General features: G+C 42.4%; 1 protein-coding gene across 11 annotated transcripts in view; it reads left to right on the plus strand.

The window, feature by feature from the left end:
- Window positions 1–16072, plus strand: part of PTPRT (protein tyrosine phosphatase receptor type T) — a 425958-nt gene that overhangs the window by 350110 nt on the left and 59776 nt on the right. For 6 of the 11 annotated variants that reach the window (XM_048963311.1, XM_048963310.1, XM_048963315.1 and 3 more), the window contains 2 exons: window positions 5121–5255; window positions 10817–10883. In XM_048963311.1, the coding sequence (XP_048819268.1) occupies window positions 5121–5255; window positions 10817–10883 (202 nt within the window). Of the gene's footprint in view, window positions 1–5120; window positions 5257–10816; window positions 10884–16072 lie in introns of all 11 variants that reach the window. The other 5 variants (XM_048963312.1, XM_048963316.1, XM_048963317.1 and 2 more) reach the window with 1 other exon arrangement.

Genomic DNA, 16072 nt, shown 5'->3' on the forward strand with positions numbered 1-16072 from the left:
CAGGAGAAGAAAAGCCTTTGTGGCGGATTTACCTGGAATCTCCGGAATCAATTATTCTTTTACTGCTATTTTTTAATTCTCATTCAGTTCAGTAACACTAATCTTGATTCCTTGCTGTTTACCCTCATCCTCCTGCTGATTCAACCTGTATGCCTGATAATCTCTCATATAAATTCTGCTCAGTCTCTGTCCAGGACTGCTTTGTTTTGCTGCTCTTTCCACTTAGAATATGGTTGAAAGCTTTTGGCTTTCATCATTCTTTCCACTCCTTTTGAGCTTTTTTAAAGAAATGAGAATGTCTCGTGCTCTGAAGCCAGAGCAAGTAATCCTGTGCTGTTTGCAGACCTCAGTAACTGGGGGTGGAAAATTGGCACAGCAATGTGATGTGTAGTGAGAGTGGTGGTGGTGCTCCTTTCTGCTGAAATGCAGCAACCAAAGGCATAGCCAAGGTGAGGTGTTGTCGTTAGAGGCCTGCCCTTGTGTCTGGTTATCTAAGATTGAGTTTCAGAGGTGTAGATATAATCTGAAAATACAGGGGAAAATAATTCTAGATGCAAAGTTACTTTGAATATTTTAAGGTTACTTGCGAAGGAGGTGCTGTAAAAGGAAAGGGAAAAAAAATAGGAAATATTGTTTACTAGTGAAAGGAGAATAATTGTCTTTTGAAATCAGCCTGCAGGTCTGTTATGTTCAGCACACTGCCTAGCCATTATATGCTGCAAAGAAATTACTCTGATTAATTGAGCAGCTTCTTTGAACTCCTAAAGACTTTTAACCCATTATTTTTCCTTAATTTTTCTGGGTTAATTGTTAACTTTAAGGTAATTTTTCTGATTAGTTTTTGTTACAAAAGTGATTTTCTCCCCATAGGAATAATTATTTGGTGTTACAATTTTAAGACCAAGCCTAGTCTTCACCAGGTAATTGTCTGTGCATCCCTGACACTGGCACTGCTCATTTTTAGGTGCATCAGTCTCTGAATTGCCAGGTGTAAGACTGCTATCTTCCACTCAGATCCTACCTCTGTTTCTCCCTTTCCCCCATTTACGAAAGGTGCTGTGTTCTGATGGCTGTTGGTCTCAAAATGGCAGTGCTCAGCTCTGCTGTCCGATACCCTAGGCATCCTCTTAAGTCTTACTTACCTTGCATGAGCATTTAGAGGATTTAAAGTAGGTACGAATATCAGTCTAGAAATGTCTAATGCTGCGAATGAATACTGGCTGGTAAGTGGAAGATTTTTCACTTTCCCAGTATTTTGAGGAAGGCTTTGTCTCCTCTTCAAGAACTCGAATTCTGGCTGTTGGAATCACTTGCAAGCCATCTCCCAGCTCAGAGCAGCAGTCAGCTCTTCCTGATGGGCAGAAATTCTTTCAGCTGAAGAAATCATCTGGCAGATCTAACTCTGGAATACAAGTGGCAGCCCTCTCTGCTGGGATTCATTTGGAATTTCAGAATTCCCGTCCTTAAGTTATCAGCCAGGGCAGTGCCAGCTTTAACCAGGATCTGGAGCAGCGGGAAGATCAGAAGGCTGTGAAAGCCCGAGGATCTGGTGCAGCACCAAACCATTTTGTCAGTAGTCAGATATTGCAGCAGTCCGGGATTCAGGTGTCTGCGCCCACAACGGGATGGCTGGGGTAGATGTCAGGTGCCTGTGAGCAAATTACTGAAGCCATTGCTGCTCGCTGAGCCATAAGCCCAACCCCTGCTGCCTGGTGAGATGAGTGAGTGGCTGCAAAGAACACATTTGCTCTGATCTCTGCAGTGACACGGGAGCAGCATCTCCCAAGAGCACATAGCTTGGGCCGTGTCCTGTCTGCAAGATGCCACATCTCACTCTGGGAATTGTGAAAAGCTGAAACAACAAAGCAGACTGGGTCAGTGGGGAAGGACTGCAGTCTTCAAACAGATATGAACATGTAATGGAGTGCTTTGTAAATGACAGTGCCTGTGGAAGTCAGATCCGTGCCCTGGCTGCACTTATAGGACAGTGCATTTTGTACAGTACATAAATACAAAACATACATACACATGTATCCCTGAAAGCTGCAACTTGTCTAGTAGATAAAACACAGACAGGGAGTCAAGGGAGCTGTGGTATTCTCTTTTTGGGATCTGTTGTCTGTCGTTTAGCTTCCCTATTAAGAAAGTAAGCTTAGGGCAGGAAATTGTCCTGCTCGTGTTAGTGCACTGTAATGGAGTCCTGCCTTCAGTGGGGGTCTCTGGGTGCCACTGAAATACACACAGCAATAACAGCAGTGACCTGTGCTGCACCCTGCTGTACCGGCATCCAGGCTGCAGTTACGAGGAACAATTTATCCTAGGAAATGTGGTGGAAGTCACTGCTAGAAACTGGTTATAGTAGTTTTGTTTTTCCCTTTTGATGTAAACAGAATATAAACATTGTTTTTTCAGAAGAAAAAGCGTTTTTAAAGGTATTCTTATGAAATGAAACAGCCAGTTTTTATGGGCTTCTGTGCCCAGAAGATTTCAGGTCCACATGTGTGACAGAGAGAAGCAGAACTGAATTCTAAACTGTTTCTGTCAGGAGCAGCAAAAGCCATCTTCTGCAACTGCACAACAGCCCATGGACCTCCTGCTCCCAGCAATGACATGGTCTCCTTGCCTCCAAATGGTGGTGGCGCAGCCATAGCAGGTTTAGGCATCTACAGGAAAATTACAATGGAGTGGCAAGAGAACAGTGCACTTCTGTGGGATTGCTTCATTGCAAAGATTTAAGAATGCGAGGCTCAGGAAATTACTGGCACTGTCATATTATCAATTCCTCGGCGCTATCAGCTAAGACAACTTCCAAATGGTTGGACTAGTAGCCTAAAGGAATCGTTGGCCTTTGCCAAGATAGATAGGAAGAGTTGCACAGAAGATCCGAGTGAATCAGTCACTACAGCGTGTAGGTGTCAGGATGGATAATGAGGCTTTAGTCTCTTTCTAGAGCTGCACTAGTCTACAATGGGAAGAGAAATATCAAATAAAAATACACTCTGCACACATTGCCTGTAGTAATAAGCAACAGCCTGGCAGAATCAAACCAATCCAGAGAATCAGAGGATGGAGCTGACAGCACATTCTGATATTTTTTTTTATTTTTTTATTTTTTAACATGGCTCACAATTGGTGAGGGCACTCAGATGGAACAGAAATGGGTGGGTCTGACTGCACCATCCGTGGCTGTAAGTGATTCTCCAACACCTATCATTTAGGGTCATAGGAGTAACTGCAACACAAGTGAAGGGTAATTTGGAATGCTACTTATTTGCACATCAAACAAACAGAGTTTCAGCCATTTTCAAGGTGAAATTGTACCTTTATAATTTATTTTGTTATACAATAGCATCAGGATTGCCTGTGCAATGACATACAGCTTGCTTCTTGGACAGATTTGTTCTATGAGATGTTGTCAAACAATGATGGTAATATGCAGCTGATATGCTATTTTATTTCCTGCTCAGGAGTCCCTTCAGTGTATTTTAGATGTGTGCACAGAAGTTACTGCTGAGCTCTTAAGTGAATGGGAAAATTGGTGGACGCTGCAGAGCAGTGCAATTGTCAGGGACAGAAAGCTGAAAATTACATGTGTGCCTCAAACAGCAAAGAACGTTCTTGCTTGGTAAATATTGGATTTTCCTGTGGCAAACTAGATTAACAGCTTAGCTTTAGGAAAGCTGAAATCATACCTTTATCACTGCATGTGGTGAGTTTTCGTGTTTTGCATTTATTGTGTCACTGTTCTGTGTTTACCCTTCAAGATAAGATGAGAGGAGCATGTAATACTTTATTCAAGATCTGATCCTCGTCCCAGGAGGTCCATTGGCTTGGGCCTTACTCGGAACATACTCGCAAGCCTGTATTACATGGCGTGGCCGTGGTCATGGGACTCATCTTTCAGACCTCACACATACTAACAAGTGGCAAAGGGGCAGAAGTGCAACACAGTGAGGCTTTCTACTGTCTCAGTAATATATGGGCTCAATTGAATATCCTTGCCATGAGCAGCTGCTGCATGAGCAGAAGTAGTTCAGCTTTTCCAGGAGGTCAGCAATAGAGTTGTGAAAAGAGCAGAGCATTACTGTCTTCTCATGACAGCACTGCTTTCACCTCTTATTGCCTGTTCCGTGTCTGATCTGCAGGGGAAGACCTGGCTGATGCCAGCAGCAAAGGTGAAGCCCAAGACAGAATTGTGATCTCAAGCAACATGAATTCACTTAACTCCACCAAATGCAGATATGTTATTCTTAGTAGTAGTTACATAGATTAAGAATATAATAAAAATAGGCTGACTTAGTCTTCAGATTACCCACAACTCCAGTCTTGCAAGGCTTTCGAAATTGAGCTCTGTGCTTTAAGTGTTATTTAGAAAAAATTATGTGCAGCTGTGACAACATTGGTAAAGCTAAGGTGTATAATGCATACTACGTTATTGCAGGGCTAAGGACTCTTGAAGTCAGATTATAACAAATAAGTAAAAGAAGAAATGCTTTGTAAATGTCGTTTTTAGGTGTGTAGGATGTGCTGTTTAAGAAAGTTTCCTTGCCTGAGCCACAGAAGAACTCCTGCATGGAATACATGAGGCGATGTGGAGGGGGCTCTCTAAGTTGGGCTGATGCTTGTTAGTTGTGTGACTGTCATGGTGTGGTCACACGAGCCAGGCTTTCCAAATAATGAGAAATACAAATTTGTTCTGGTTTAAGAAAAAAAAAAGTTTCTGCAAGTGGTATTATGGGATATACAACTGCAAACTTCTGCACCCACCATTTTGATGAGTAAGGCTTGCACCTTCACTTAAACTGCTTGGGATGAAAATTATAACTGCTGTTAATCCTTCTGCTTCTGGGGGTATGCTGAATGCATCACAACATTAAATTCCTGAATATAGTGCAATACTGCAAAATATTAGTTCCTTACCCTGGGATTTTGCACCCTAACACCGCCCTGAAATTTGGCTTTGGTCATTCTAAAAGGCAGAAAGTAAATGAGATGGCCTGCTGCAATATAATTGCAAATATGTTCTTAGGCTTTCAAATGAGTATGAAAACTGGATCGTTGCAAGATTTTTCTACAAGTTCTCTCTTTATCTTCTCCCTCCTTTCCCTCCATCTTTTAAGGAGCTTCCACCCAGAATTCCAATGCAGTGGAGCCAGAAAAGCAAGTTGACAGCACAGTGAAAATGGCTGGAGTTATAGCTGGGCTTCTGATGTTTGTTATTATTCTCTTAGGAGCAATGCTTACCATCAAGAGAAGGTAAGTTTCTGCTTTGCTTACATCTTGGACCTCCTGGCTAGAATGCTGCTGTTTCAATAAAACTCTAAATCTGGCAGACATAAATCATTCCATCTGTGTTACCGGGGGCAGCAGTGAATATATATTTATATAATGCTACTTAGAAGTTGTGGTCACAGAAGAGATGGCTGTTCTGCCGGATATTTCATGAGCAACAAAAATATGGTTGTTACTCCAGAGAGTTAATGATCTAAGAGAAGGAACAGAAGATGAAAATGTTGCGGAGGCTTAGTATTCTTTGCAAGAATAAGGTTTAGTTTATAGGGGGATAAAACTTAAAAACACAAGACGTGTCTGATAACGACATTTGTTCAAAGAGTTCATTTTATGTGATTTTCTGTGGACCATTTGCACTTCTACTTTGAAGAAGGCCATTGTAGCTGCTACTGTTTGAAGAGTGTAATACACTGATTCAGCAAATCGCCTAGAGATTTTCATAAGGAGAGGATGTGTTTTGTATGTGGTTTTACCAGTTGTGTTTTTAAAGAGAGCTCTACTTTTCATCAGTAATTTTATTTCAAAGGAAATGGGAGCTAGCCAGCCTGGCAGCCCCTTGTCTAGGGAGCATGTAGTGGGACCTGTGAGAGCACTGAAGATTCTTCTTGGCCTGCTGTAAGAAGTGAGACTTGGCAAAGTGAAACTTCCTTGGATATTTCTTTTTCTCAGTGATAGTTATGTGCTTCAATCACACAAAAATAGGAGGAGCAATTAAACCTAGACAAGATTTTCTCTGTAATAAGGCAGAGGGCACATGCACTGACTCTGTGCTACACATGTGGAGCGGGGCGCTGGGTTTGCAAAGGAACTCAGGAGGCTGGAGAAAAGAGCTATGGAAAACTTGTGAAGTCTAGCAAAGTCCTGCACTGTGGTATGGAGTAACCCCACTCAACCTACAGGTCTGCAGAAAGGAAGCTGGAGGTCTTGGAGGAGGAATGGAACAGAAATGAGCAGTATGCACTTGGAGGCAGCTCAGTACATCCCGGGCATTGCAAGTATGAGGGTAGCCAACAGGTTGAGGCATGTGTTTATTCCCTTGTCACTGTTGAGGTTGCTGTGGGTATGCATTGTCCAGTTCTTGCAGAATCTCAGCACAGTAACAGAGCTGACACACAGATCAGTCTATAGGAGGGTTGCCAAAAGGGATTGGAAATTGGAACATCTTTTTCTTCTAGAAATTCAAAAATTTGCCTTGGATGAAGCCCTGAGGGACTGTCTGTGGGTGGAACTGGTTTACGCAGGAGGTCGGGCTCAACGACTTTGCAGTAGCTTTTCCAAATCACGTCATTCTGTGATTCTGCAAAACTGATCACGTATGTATTGAGTGCTGTGAATTCCTGTTGACTCAGATGAAGGTTGACGGTCTAGATTCTGAGTCCGTTTTTTGGTGTGTGTAAACGCATCAGACTTTGTGGACAAATGGGCATGCATTTTGTACTCATGCCTACTGCACATGTGCTTATTGTGAAGCCCAAATGGTGCAGCTGTCTCCGATTCCAGCCTCCCTGCAGCTTCCCTGGTCATAAAGAGAAAAAAAATCAAATGCTTTCAATTAAACAAACAAACTGAAAAAGAACTTCAAGAAGAATTGACCTGTGTTTCTGGTCTGTTTAATGTCCAGCTGTCATCCATTCCTGCTACCTTTCTAAATGCTCTTTAAGAAAAGCTGTACAACCTGAAAGGTAAAACTTAGGAGGAAACCCACCGTGACGTATAAGGTGGTGCCACCTCTGAACATCCTGGTGTGTTCCACAAGCTATTAGGAGTTGATAACATCTTTTGTTTCTGCCCCACAGTGTGTTATTATTGTAAATTATGTGCATTGCTGGGCAGAAAAGACCCAGAAAAGGATTTTTCATGATGACCAGGAATTTATTACCCGAGGACAGTCTTTGCTGTGGTGCAGTCTGCCAGCAGCTCAGTAAGAAGGGTGAAAATACCCTTATGAGCCTTATGCTTCCCTGTTCTGAAAGCAGACAGGCAGAGTCAGCAGGCAGCATCTCTTTGCCAACTCACTGTTGCTTGCTGACTTACCCACTGGAATATGCACTGTAATAAGAAATAATCAGGCTCATCGACTTTCAAACCTTTTCCCTTTTAGAAGCTGTCACAGTGCATGGAAAGGTTCTGGAGGTGCCTGCTCTCCATGTCTGGGCACCTGATAGAACTGCTGCTTGTGTCAGCCCTGCTGTCCCCGGGGCAGCACCACTCACATCACACCGAGGTGTGGGGCTGTGCATGGACATGCACTCCTCAAATATAAGCTGAAAGCTGTTGGGCTCATTTTGTTTGTAAACCACTGTGGATTGGGAGCAGATATTATAAAGGGAAAGGCTGCTTTGGACCACAGATTAATCTGAAGTTCTGGAGCAGCACAGCTGAAAGCTTGTCTGAGAGAGCAGCTGAACAGCAACTGTGTTCTCTTTGTGTTTTACAAAGAGAAATGTTAGAAACCTAAGCTCTGGAGTTTGGTTTTTGCATTAACCTTACTTCAAAAGAGATCCCCCTTTCAGTTAATGGAGGCTAATGCCTCTGTGTACAAGACAGTTGTCTTGCAAAGCAACAATGCAGAAAAATAATTAGATACATTTGGGGCATTTTCTTCAAATGAAGCTGGCAAGTATCACAGTGGTGTTTGTTCGTGGAGCAGGACTTCATAGTTCATTGATAACAGACACAGCCATGGATTTCCTGAATGAAGCTATGCAGTACAGAGCACTGGAAGGGGCTAAGAGGGGAGGAAGCACTAAGAGCAGGAAGCTGGTTGGGCATTAGAGAGTGGACAGATCATCTGTGTTAAATATTTGTTTGTGTATGTGAGGTTCTCTTATAAATATGGCTGTCATACAGCTTTTAAAACCAAAATGACGTTTTCCTGGTTTTGGGGACCTGCTGGCTACACCAGTTATGTTTTTGCAGCTCCAATATCATCATTTTTAAATTGCAATTCCCTTTAGCTTGTTAATTTACAGCATGTGAGCTGGTGGTCATTTGCCTGCATGTATTGCTTTCTTTCATGAACAGCTAGATGTAGAATACCTTGAAGTACCTAATTTTTGTTGCATCAAGATATTACTAATAATATAAAGAGTTCATTCATTTGCACTTCATATAGGTTAAACATATTTGTGGAAGAGAGAATCTAGGACCGGTTAATAAAAATGCACTGAAACTAGAATACCGAGGCATCTGCAAATCCTGTTTCTGGAGGAAATACCCTTTGACTTTGCACCCCAGAAGGATTAGGTCCTGGTCAATTCTGATTTCATCTGGGCAGCTTTAACTCCTCTGTAATCGTGACTTGCATTTCCCTGGAGTAAAGAATGTGACTTTTCAGGCTTGTGCATCTGAGCAGACAAAGCCTCTACTGAACCCTTTAAGTATAAGACTGAAAAAATTGGATCAGACAGCCTGTCACGGGTGCACTGTAAATAAGTTCTTTAAAGTGCTGTTGGTAGCAAGAAAGGAGATTTGGGGCTATGTAGAGTCTAGGACTACTGGTTCCTTCTAGGAAACTCCAGTGCTTTATTCTGGATTAGGATTTAGGTTGTTATTTTAAACTAATAAAATACAATTCAAGAGTGTCTTGATCAGAGTGTACCCAAGCTGTAGGATGGAATCAGGATAGGGATATTTGAATGCTCAGGGACCCCAGAACCTCCTGGTTTCTTACTGAAGACAGATGATAGGCAGGATCTTCAGTTTGTGTTGTACCTTCTAGGATCAAGTCATGTTTTTAGTGATCCATAATTCAGATCAATTTTTACAGTTAGTCTTAACATAGTCCTTAGGAGGTCCTTATCTTTGGTTGCATATTGTGGGTGGATTGAAGCCAAAATGATATGTCCAGTCCCAAAATATAATCCTCATTTTCTTTGCCTTCCTCTGTTTCTTTAAGGAATAAATCTCTTCGAGCTTTCCTCTGCATCTTGAGGGATGCACAGCTTTTGAATGAGGACTGAGCCTTGAGTGATCACACGTGTCCAATGGCTGTGGCATGAGAAAAGCAGAAAGTACAGCAAGATGTTCACAAGGGAGATTCCAGTTGGTAGTGCTGCAAGGAGCCTGGCCCTGGTAGAGCAGAAGAGTTTAATTAAGGAATATGTCAGGGCACGTAGGGGGTTCAGCTGTATGGGCTTTCGTTTGCCACATCCTGGTGGCTTTCCCTTTGTTTGGAGGTTCAGAAGAGCTCAAACTTTCACAGTGTAGCTCAATGGAATCAGTACACCACAACTGATGCACTGCTATCACTCATAGGGTTTCTGAGTTTCAGGGGACTCTGGCATTATGTTATAAATGTGTGCTCAGGTGTGATTTGGACTCAGTTATTCAGATAACTTGGAGTGTATCGGGAATCTGAATGTCAGGTTTATAGCAAGGGCCACCACCAAACACAACTTGTCATTTTGGAGTAATCCTTTCCTACATCTGTAGTCAGCTGTCTTTGCCCAGAGGGAATCTCTTCATGGGGCAAAAGATTGTAAATATGTGAGGAAATGGGGCAAGTTGTATTTTTTAATGAGAGAAGAAATGCCAATTGTGCAAACAGTGGTATGTTCAGGAAGCGCACAGCAAAGAGAGTGGTTGTGGGCTGAGAACAGCCCTGCTGAATCTGGTTTCTGTGTGTACCTAGGGAATTTTACTCAGAACAACCATAAAAGTGGACACTTGAGTGCTGCATCTCTACTTGTCTGTATTTCCTTGTATTCGTAGTATCTTCAAGGATGGCGCTTTAAGGATGTGTACAGGGTTGCATTGTTTTTCCTTGCCTTGACCATGATAGCCACTTCTGATGCTGCCTCATGCCTTGCTGTACTAGCAAGGTACTTAATCTGTACTAGCACACCTGTTGTGCAGCGGCATTTTCTAAGTTCTTCTCCAGTTATGAAAGGGATGACATCACCTCTTCAGTCATGACTGATTGCCAGGACTCATTTTGTCTTGCTGTAGCAAAACGTTCTTTGTAGAAAAACGAACAGAAAAAGCTTAATCACACTGACGCAGAAAGCTAATACATCCCCCCAGTGATCATCTATAAATATGTAGTGATGCTTGAATTGTTAATGAACTATTTGCATTTTAGAGTTTGATGAAGCTTGATTTGTCATTGCACAATTTGTTCATTGTCTAAATATTCTGAAATTGAGATGTTTTTGCACTGCCACTTTCCTACTTGTTGTCATTCATATTGATAGCTCTTACATAATCCTTCCCATTCCTAAAGTCTCAAAGCACTTCACAGGCGAAGGTAAGTATCATCGTCCATGTTGCTGACATGGTCAAGTTGAGGAAGAAATCAGTGAAGGGATTTGTTCATGGCGATGCAAGTCAGTAGCAGAAGTGAAAACACACCTGTGTTCTATCTTCAGCTCAGCGTCCATTCCCTGTGAACATACAGCTCCTGACAGCAATGCTGGGGGAAAGTAGCTCACTACCTGTGGTAGCACAAATGCTTTGTATTTCCAAAAATAGCATCGAGTTCATATAAATCTAATTATGCGTTTTTCTTTCTTTTTCTCCATTTGGATATTTTGTTCGTCTGGCTGGCTGTCCATATTTAGAAGAAATGCATACTCCTACTCCTATTACTTGTAAGTACCTAGCAGGGGATGGTGCTTCTTGAGACACTCACTGTGGTAATTTTGTGCTTTGTTGTATTCTTTTCTTTTACCACTTTTTTTTTTTTTAGCCATTGTGTTCAATCATGTCTTTCCAGTAGATTGTGTTTTATTTTCTCTTTCACATTTATATATTTTCCGTTTCACCATTTCAGCTGTAACTATGCCTGCAAACACGTAAATGTCCATAGATCTGTCCATTATAATTTATAGTTCTTTAAATGTTAATGGATAAATGCAGAAGAACTGCACTTCTTAAAATTGTCCACCATACTCAGCCAGACTGCCAGGAAATTCACACCTCAAAGTCGTTGCTGGGAATTTCTCAAGCTTGCTTTAAGTGTTTTAAAATTGTAAGGTTTCTGGCAATGAGGACTTGGGATTGCCTCCACAAATATCCCTGCCTGTGGAGCTGCCAGGTTCTGAGTGTCAGTTCAGACCAGTGGATGATGAAGGACTTCAGATTTTCAGATCTAAATCACCAACCTAATGACAATGCTGCATAATTAGGGCAGTTAAGGCTCTTGAAAATGCTTTGCACACCAGAACTTTCTGGGGCCATCTGTTGTCTAAAGATAAAGGGGCTGGAAAGTAATCAGGGCTGAGCTGGTTCTGCAATGATAACACGTGTCTGAGGATCAGGAGGAGGTGAGGACTGGATCAGTGATCTGAAGAAGGGAGTCTTGAAGTACAGAGCCTGGATGCCTTTGCTGTCACCAGAGAGTTGGGGGAGTTGGAGAAGGCAACTTTTACTGCCAAGAGAAACAGCCTCTCCACCTCTCACAACCAGCAGCTGTATTGCCCTCACAAGCAGCAGCCTGCCCGACTTTTAGGGCTCTGACATAGACAAAATAGTTGAAAGGGCCACATCTGCTTTGCTAGTTCCTCCCAGCCTGCCACCCTTTTCCTTCACCTGTTCCTACTGCTCATCTTTGTGTTATGACTTTGTCCTGTGGACACATCTGAAAGATGTTCAGTAAGTCAGTGGAATGAATGTGTTTAAACTTCATTTTAGTAAAGTTGACTGATTTTCCATGGGAGTTTGAGTTACATCTTAAGATCAGGGCAAAGGATTTAAGAGTAGAATCTCAGTTCAGCTGTAGAGTCGTTTTGCTTCTTGATGACCTATCAGAAAATAATGAGTAGAAAAACCTTCATGGCTTGCTATGTTTGCAAGAAACCAAAAGACACCCTGTTGAGACTTGCCTTTACCCAGCTAAATAATTGTAAATGGAAGATAACTCTATTTTCTCTAGGCTCCACACTAGTTAACCACAAATAGAACTTGACCACTAATGGAAAGATTTCAAGAAAAGCTTAACTTAAAGTCAGGGACAGTTTTAGCAGGTAGATGCTGCAAACTCGTTGCATTTATTGCTACAACCTTTCTTCTTCAGTGCATTTCCCCTGAACATCAGGAAAGTTCCATCATCACTGCTTTACATTGTTATATTGCCTGAAAAATGCATTCCCTGTTTTACCCATACAATTTCATCTTCTTCCTGCAGGCAGTATGTGGTCAAAATGTTCCCTACTTTTATTGTATTTTGAGATTTACGCATTTAAAAGCATAAGTCAACTTCTCAGCCCTAAATGACCCATTTTTGCAGCTGCACCACAGAGTTGTTTTAAGTAGTCAGCTGAGGATTATTCTGTACAGAGAAAATAAGGGTATTGGTAAGCAGTCTCTTTGCTGTCTTTCAGTGGCTTCTGTGAATCAATATACTAGTACTTTTCTTCTTGGGGAACAGGAGAGTGACTTGAGAAAAGTGAAGAGACAGAACTGTGCAGGTCACCAAAGCCTGAGGTTGCAGTGAACTTCAGCAGTAGCAAAAGCAAGTGGTGATGGGCTGCAGAGGTGTAATAAAGCAGTTGTGCACCATGCAGTATGTCACAGTAGAGGAGAGCCTGAGGTGTCACCAGGCAAGCTTTTGTGCTTGTAGCAACTCCCTGTAGCACGGAATGGGGATTTGAAGTCAAGATGCAGAAATCATAGAACTCCAGTGCACCCTAAACAGAGAGCTTGCTCTTAGCTCGGTGCTTACGCTGTGTAAGGCACCACATCAAGCATGACCTCTGTTAGCTGGAACGTCTCAGTGGTAGAGGTAACGCTCAAATAGTCCTTGCACAATTAGCAATTGTTAGCCAAAGCCAATGGAAATTACTGCAGCCTCTTATGAACAGAAAGGTTTGATTTCAGTTTATTTGACGTGTTGTGAAAATAAGAGCAGGGATATGTATGCATATAGATTTTAAAAATAAAATTGGTTTCTATGCTACGACCTTGTATGAATGTTTTAGTCCTGAAGCAAAATTGAATTGAGTTAACAGTATTGAAAAACATGTTCTCAAATAGATCTATTGGCACACCTTTAAATACAGCCGCACAGACTACACTGTTCTATTTTTGGTTTCAGTTTCTGGGCTTCAAAGCTGTGCTTCCTGGAGTAATTCTCATCTGCTTTCAGATAATTCCTTTCAACTTTTTGTCATCTGCTGTACAGACATTTCTTCTTCTTAGGGACCAAAATCTTCGAACTCAACTCTTATTCTTAATGGGGCATATCTGTTAAAGGCACTGACATTTATACCATGAGAAACTGATTCTTGCAGACATGGGCCATAAGGGCTGTGGTAGTTTCTAGGCTGAGTTCTGCCCGATTAGCTGTGAGGTTTTTGTATGGCAGCACTCCATTTATAAGCTTCCCGCAATGTGGGGGAACAGGTATTAATCAGGTATTATTGTGGTTGAAAGAGAAGGCCACGAATATCTTTAAAACACCTGCAGTGGGAGATGCAAAGCCAGCAAAGCCCTATTCCTCACCTGTCATGCAGGATGACAGCATTTTGTGTACTTCATTTTTACCTCTCCTTAGAAGTCAGCTGCAGAGAAAGGTCCTTGGGCAGAACCTCCTGTACCAGTGGTGCAAGTTAAGTCCTCCTGGTTTTATGATGGGTGAGAAGGATGCAGAATTCAGTTCTGGACCAGATGTGCCCACTGCAGCCCTGCCGCTGTGATGAGGCGCAGGCCTTTCTGGAGAAGCGTTCTGAAATGCTCTGTATTTACATCAGTGCGAGCGTTGCCTGAGTTTTCTGTAGAATTGCCAGCTCTGACACATTGCATGCAAGTTTAATGCACTGTAAGATCCGATGTACTGTGTAAGATAACAACCCATCCACCTCTGAAAGTTTTTGTTTCTTTGCTTAGATGAAGCTGTAAAACATGGGTGGCATTACAGCTGCTTTAAAGGGGATTTTGCATTCAGTGACAGACACCTCTTTTCTCAGTGTTTTCCGCTGCAACGAGCCTTCTTGAGGCTTTGTTATTTCCTCACCAGGAAAAAAAAAAAAAGAAAAAAAAAAGTGGAACTCTGTTTTACCTTCTGTGGGTTTTTGTTTTTGCTTTTCAAATTGCTGTTTGTTTGGTTGGGGTTTGTTTGCTGTTGTTGTTTTTCCCTTCTGCTACGTTCAGTAATGGTTACAGGCTGAGATTTAATCAAGAATGCTTTTAGACCAGAAAAGTGTTTCTGGAAATGCAGAGATTCATATACGTGTTGCCTGCCCTGCTAATGTTATTTATAAGAAGAGAGTGCTCAGTGGCCAGAGCATTACTTCCCTTCGCCCTCGATCCAGCAAGAGTAGTGAAGGCCCTGCTGCACGCATGGAACCCCTTCAGCTCCCATTGTGATTGAAAGCAGACTTTAATTGCGCTGCTATCAGCTTGGAGCTTCTCTTCGTATAAGAGATTCCATCCCAATAGTAAAGCTGAACGTATACTTGCATTTTTCTGATCTAACAGAATTTGTACTGAATTTATTTCCACCAAATGTGGGACATTTGAAAGGAAATAAAATAACTCTATTTATGGGCATACTTCCGTATATATAATATCTACATGCCTATATTTCATGTATTTCCTGTGATGGTGGGATCTGCCTGCACAGCTCAGCTTGCCAAATCAGAATGTTCGGGAGAAACTGTTTTTCTCATTAGATACTGGAAGAACAGTCATAAATCAGTGGCTATGCCAGTTAATTGAGAAAGTATGTGAGAGCTTGTTCAGAACATGTCTGTTAGGTGAGTGCAAAGCCATAGAATATATTGGACAGTTTGGACCAATATATAATATGACTGCATGACTCTTATGTGCACCTACCTACTCCAAAATGGATATTGCTGTGACCAAAGGTACTCCAGAAAAAGTGATTGATTTGCTCAAATAAAGCTTAGAGAGTGTATTCCTGCGTGTTTCCTGGTGCTGAGCTTGTGAATATGAGAGTAAAAAACATTCAGAGCATCCTTTGCCCTGTGCCTGCATTATAGCACTTTCCTCACGCCGGGCAGTGCTTGTTCTGTGAGCTGCAGTGGTGCAGCTGGGCCCTTGCTGTATGATATACAGCCTTTTCTTTGGGGAATTCTCTTCTGCTTCAGCAATAAACCTTCCCTGAGTTTGGCTTCACTGGCCCTGCTGTCCCCACTAGCCAGTAAGTGTAGGGGTTGCCCTTGGGGAGACTGTGAGAACCAGTGAGCTGCACTTAGAGCAGGACCTGCAACTGAGCTCTGGTCAGGGATGCTCATTTAGAGATGGAGATCGCAGTGCAGAGTGCTGGGCTGGGGAGGAGGAGCCACCTTCCAGGCTGTAAAAGGCTGCATTGCTTTACCTCCATCAGCCTGTGGAGCTGCAGCCTCTAGGGAGATCTCCCAGTTCATCTGACTGATGGGCAGCCTCTTCTCTGTTCAGGTTTTCCTGAGTCTCAAATGAACAGCCTTTCCTGTCATTGAGTCCATCACTTTTTTTCACAGTGCTGTAGGCCAGGAGAAGAACTACTTGTGGTATCCTCTCCTATGTTTGAAGGTGTCAGCTCTTTGTCTTTGCTCTGGGTGAAAGAGCCATACTTCTTTTGGCCTTTTCTTGTAGATGGTGTTTTGCAGATTTACCTTCCTTGTTCTGTTTTGGTGTATGTTCCTTTGGTACACATCCTTTTCAAGCGCAGAACTGGATGCTGTACTGCAGTGGAGCCTTTATCACCACTCAGAGCAAAAGGATTACCTGTGTCCTGCAGACTGCAGAGCCATCTATAATCCCCACCTTCTTTTTGCACAGAGATGGGGCTTCTCCTTCGAGTTGAGCTTATGACCTTTTACAGATCTAGGGAGCGAAG

This window comes from Lagopus muta, chromosome 16 (genome assembly GCF_023343835.1).
Source record: "Lagopus muta isolate bLagMut1 chromosome 16, bLagMut1 primary, whole genome shotgun sequence".
Lineage (NCBI taxonomy): Eukaryota > Metazoa > Chordata > Aves > Galliformes > Phasianidae > Lagopus > Lagopus muta.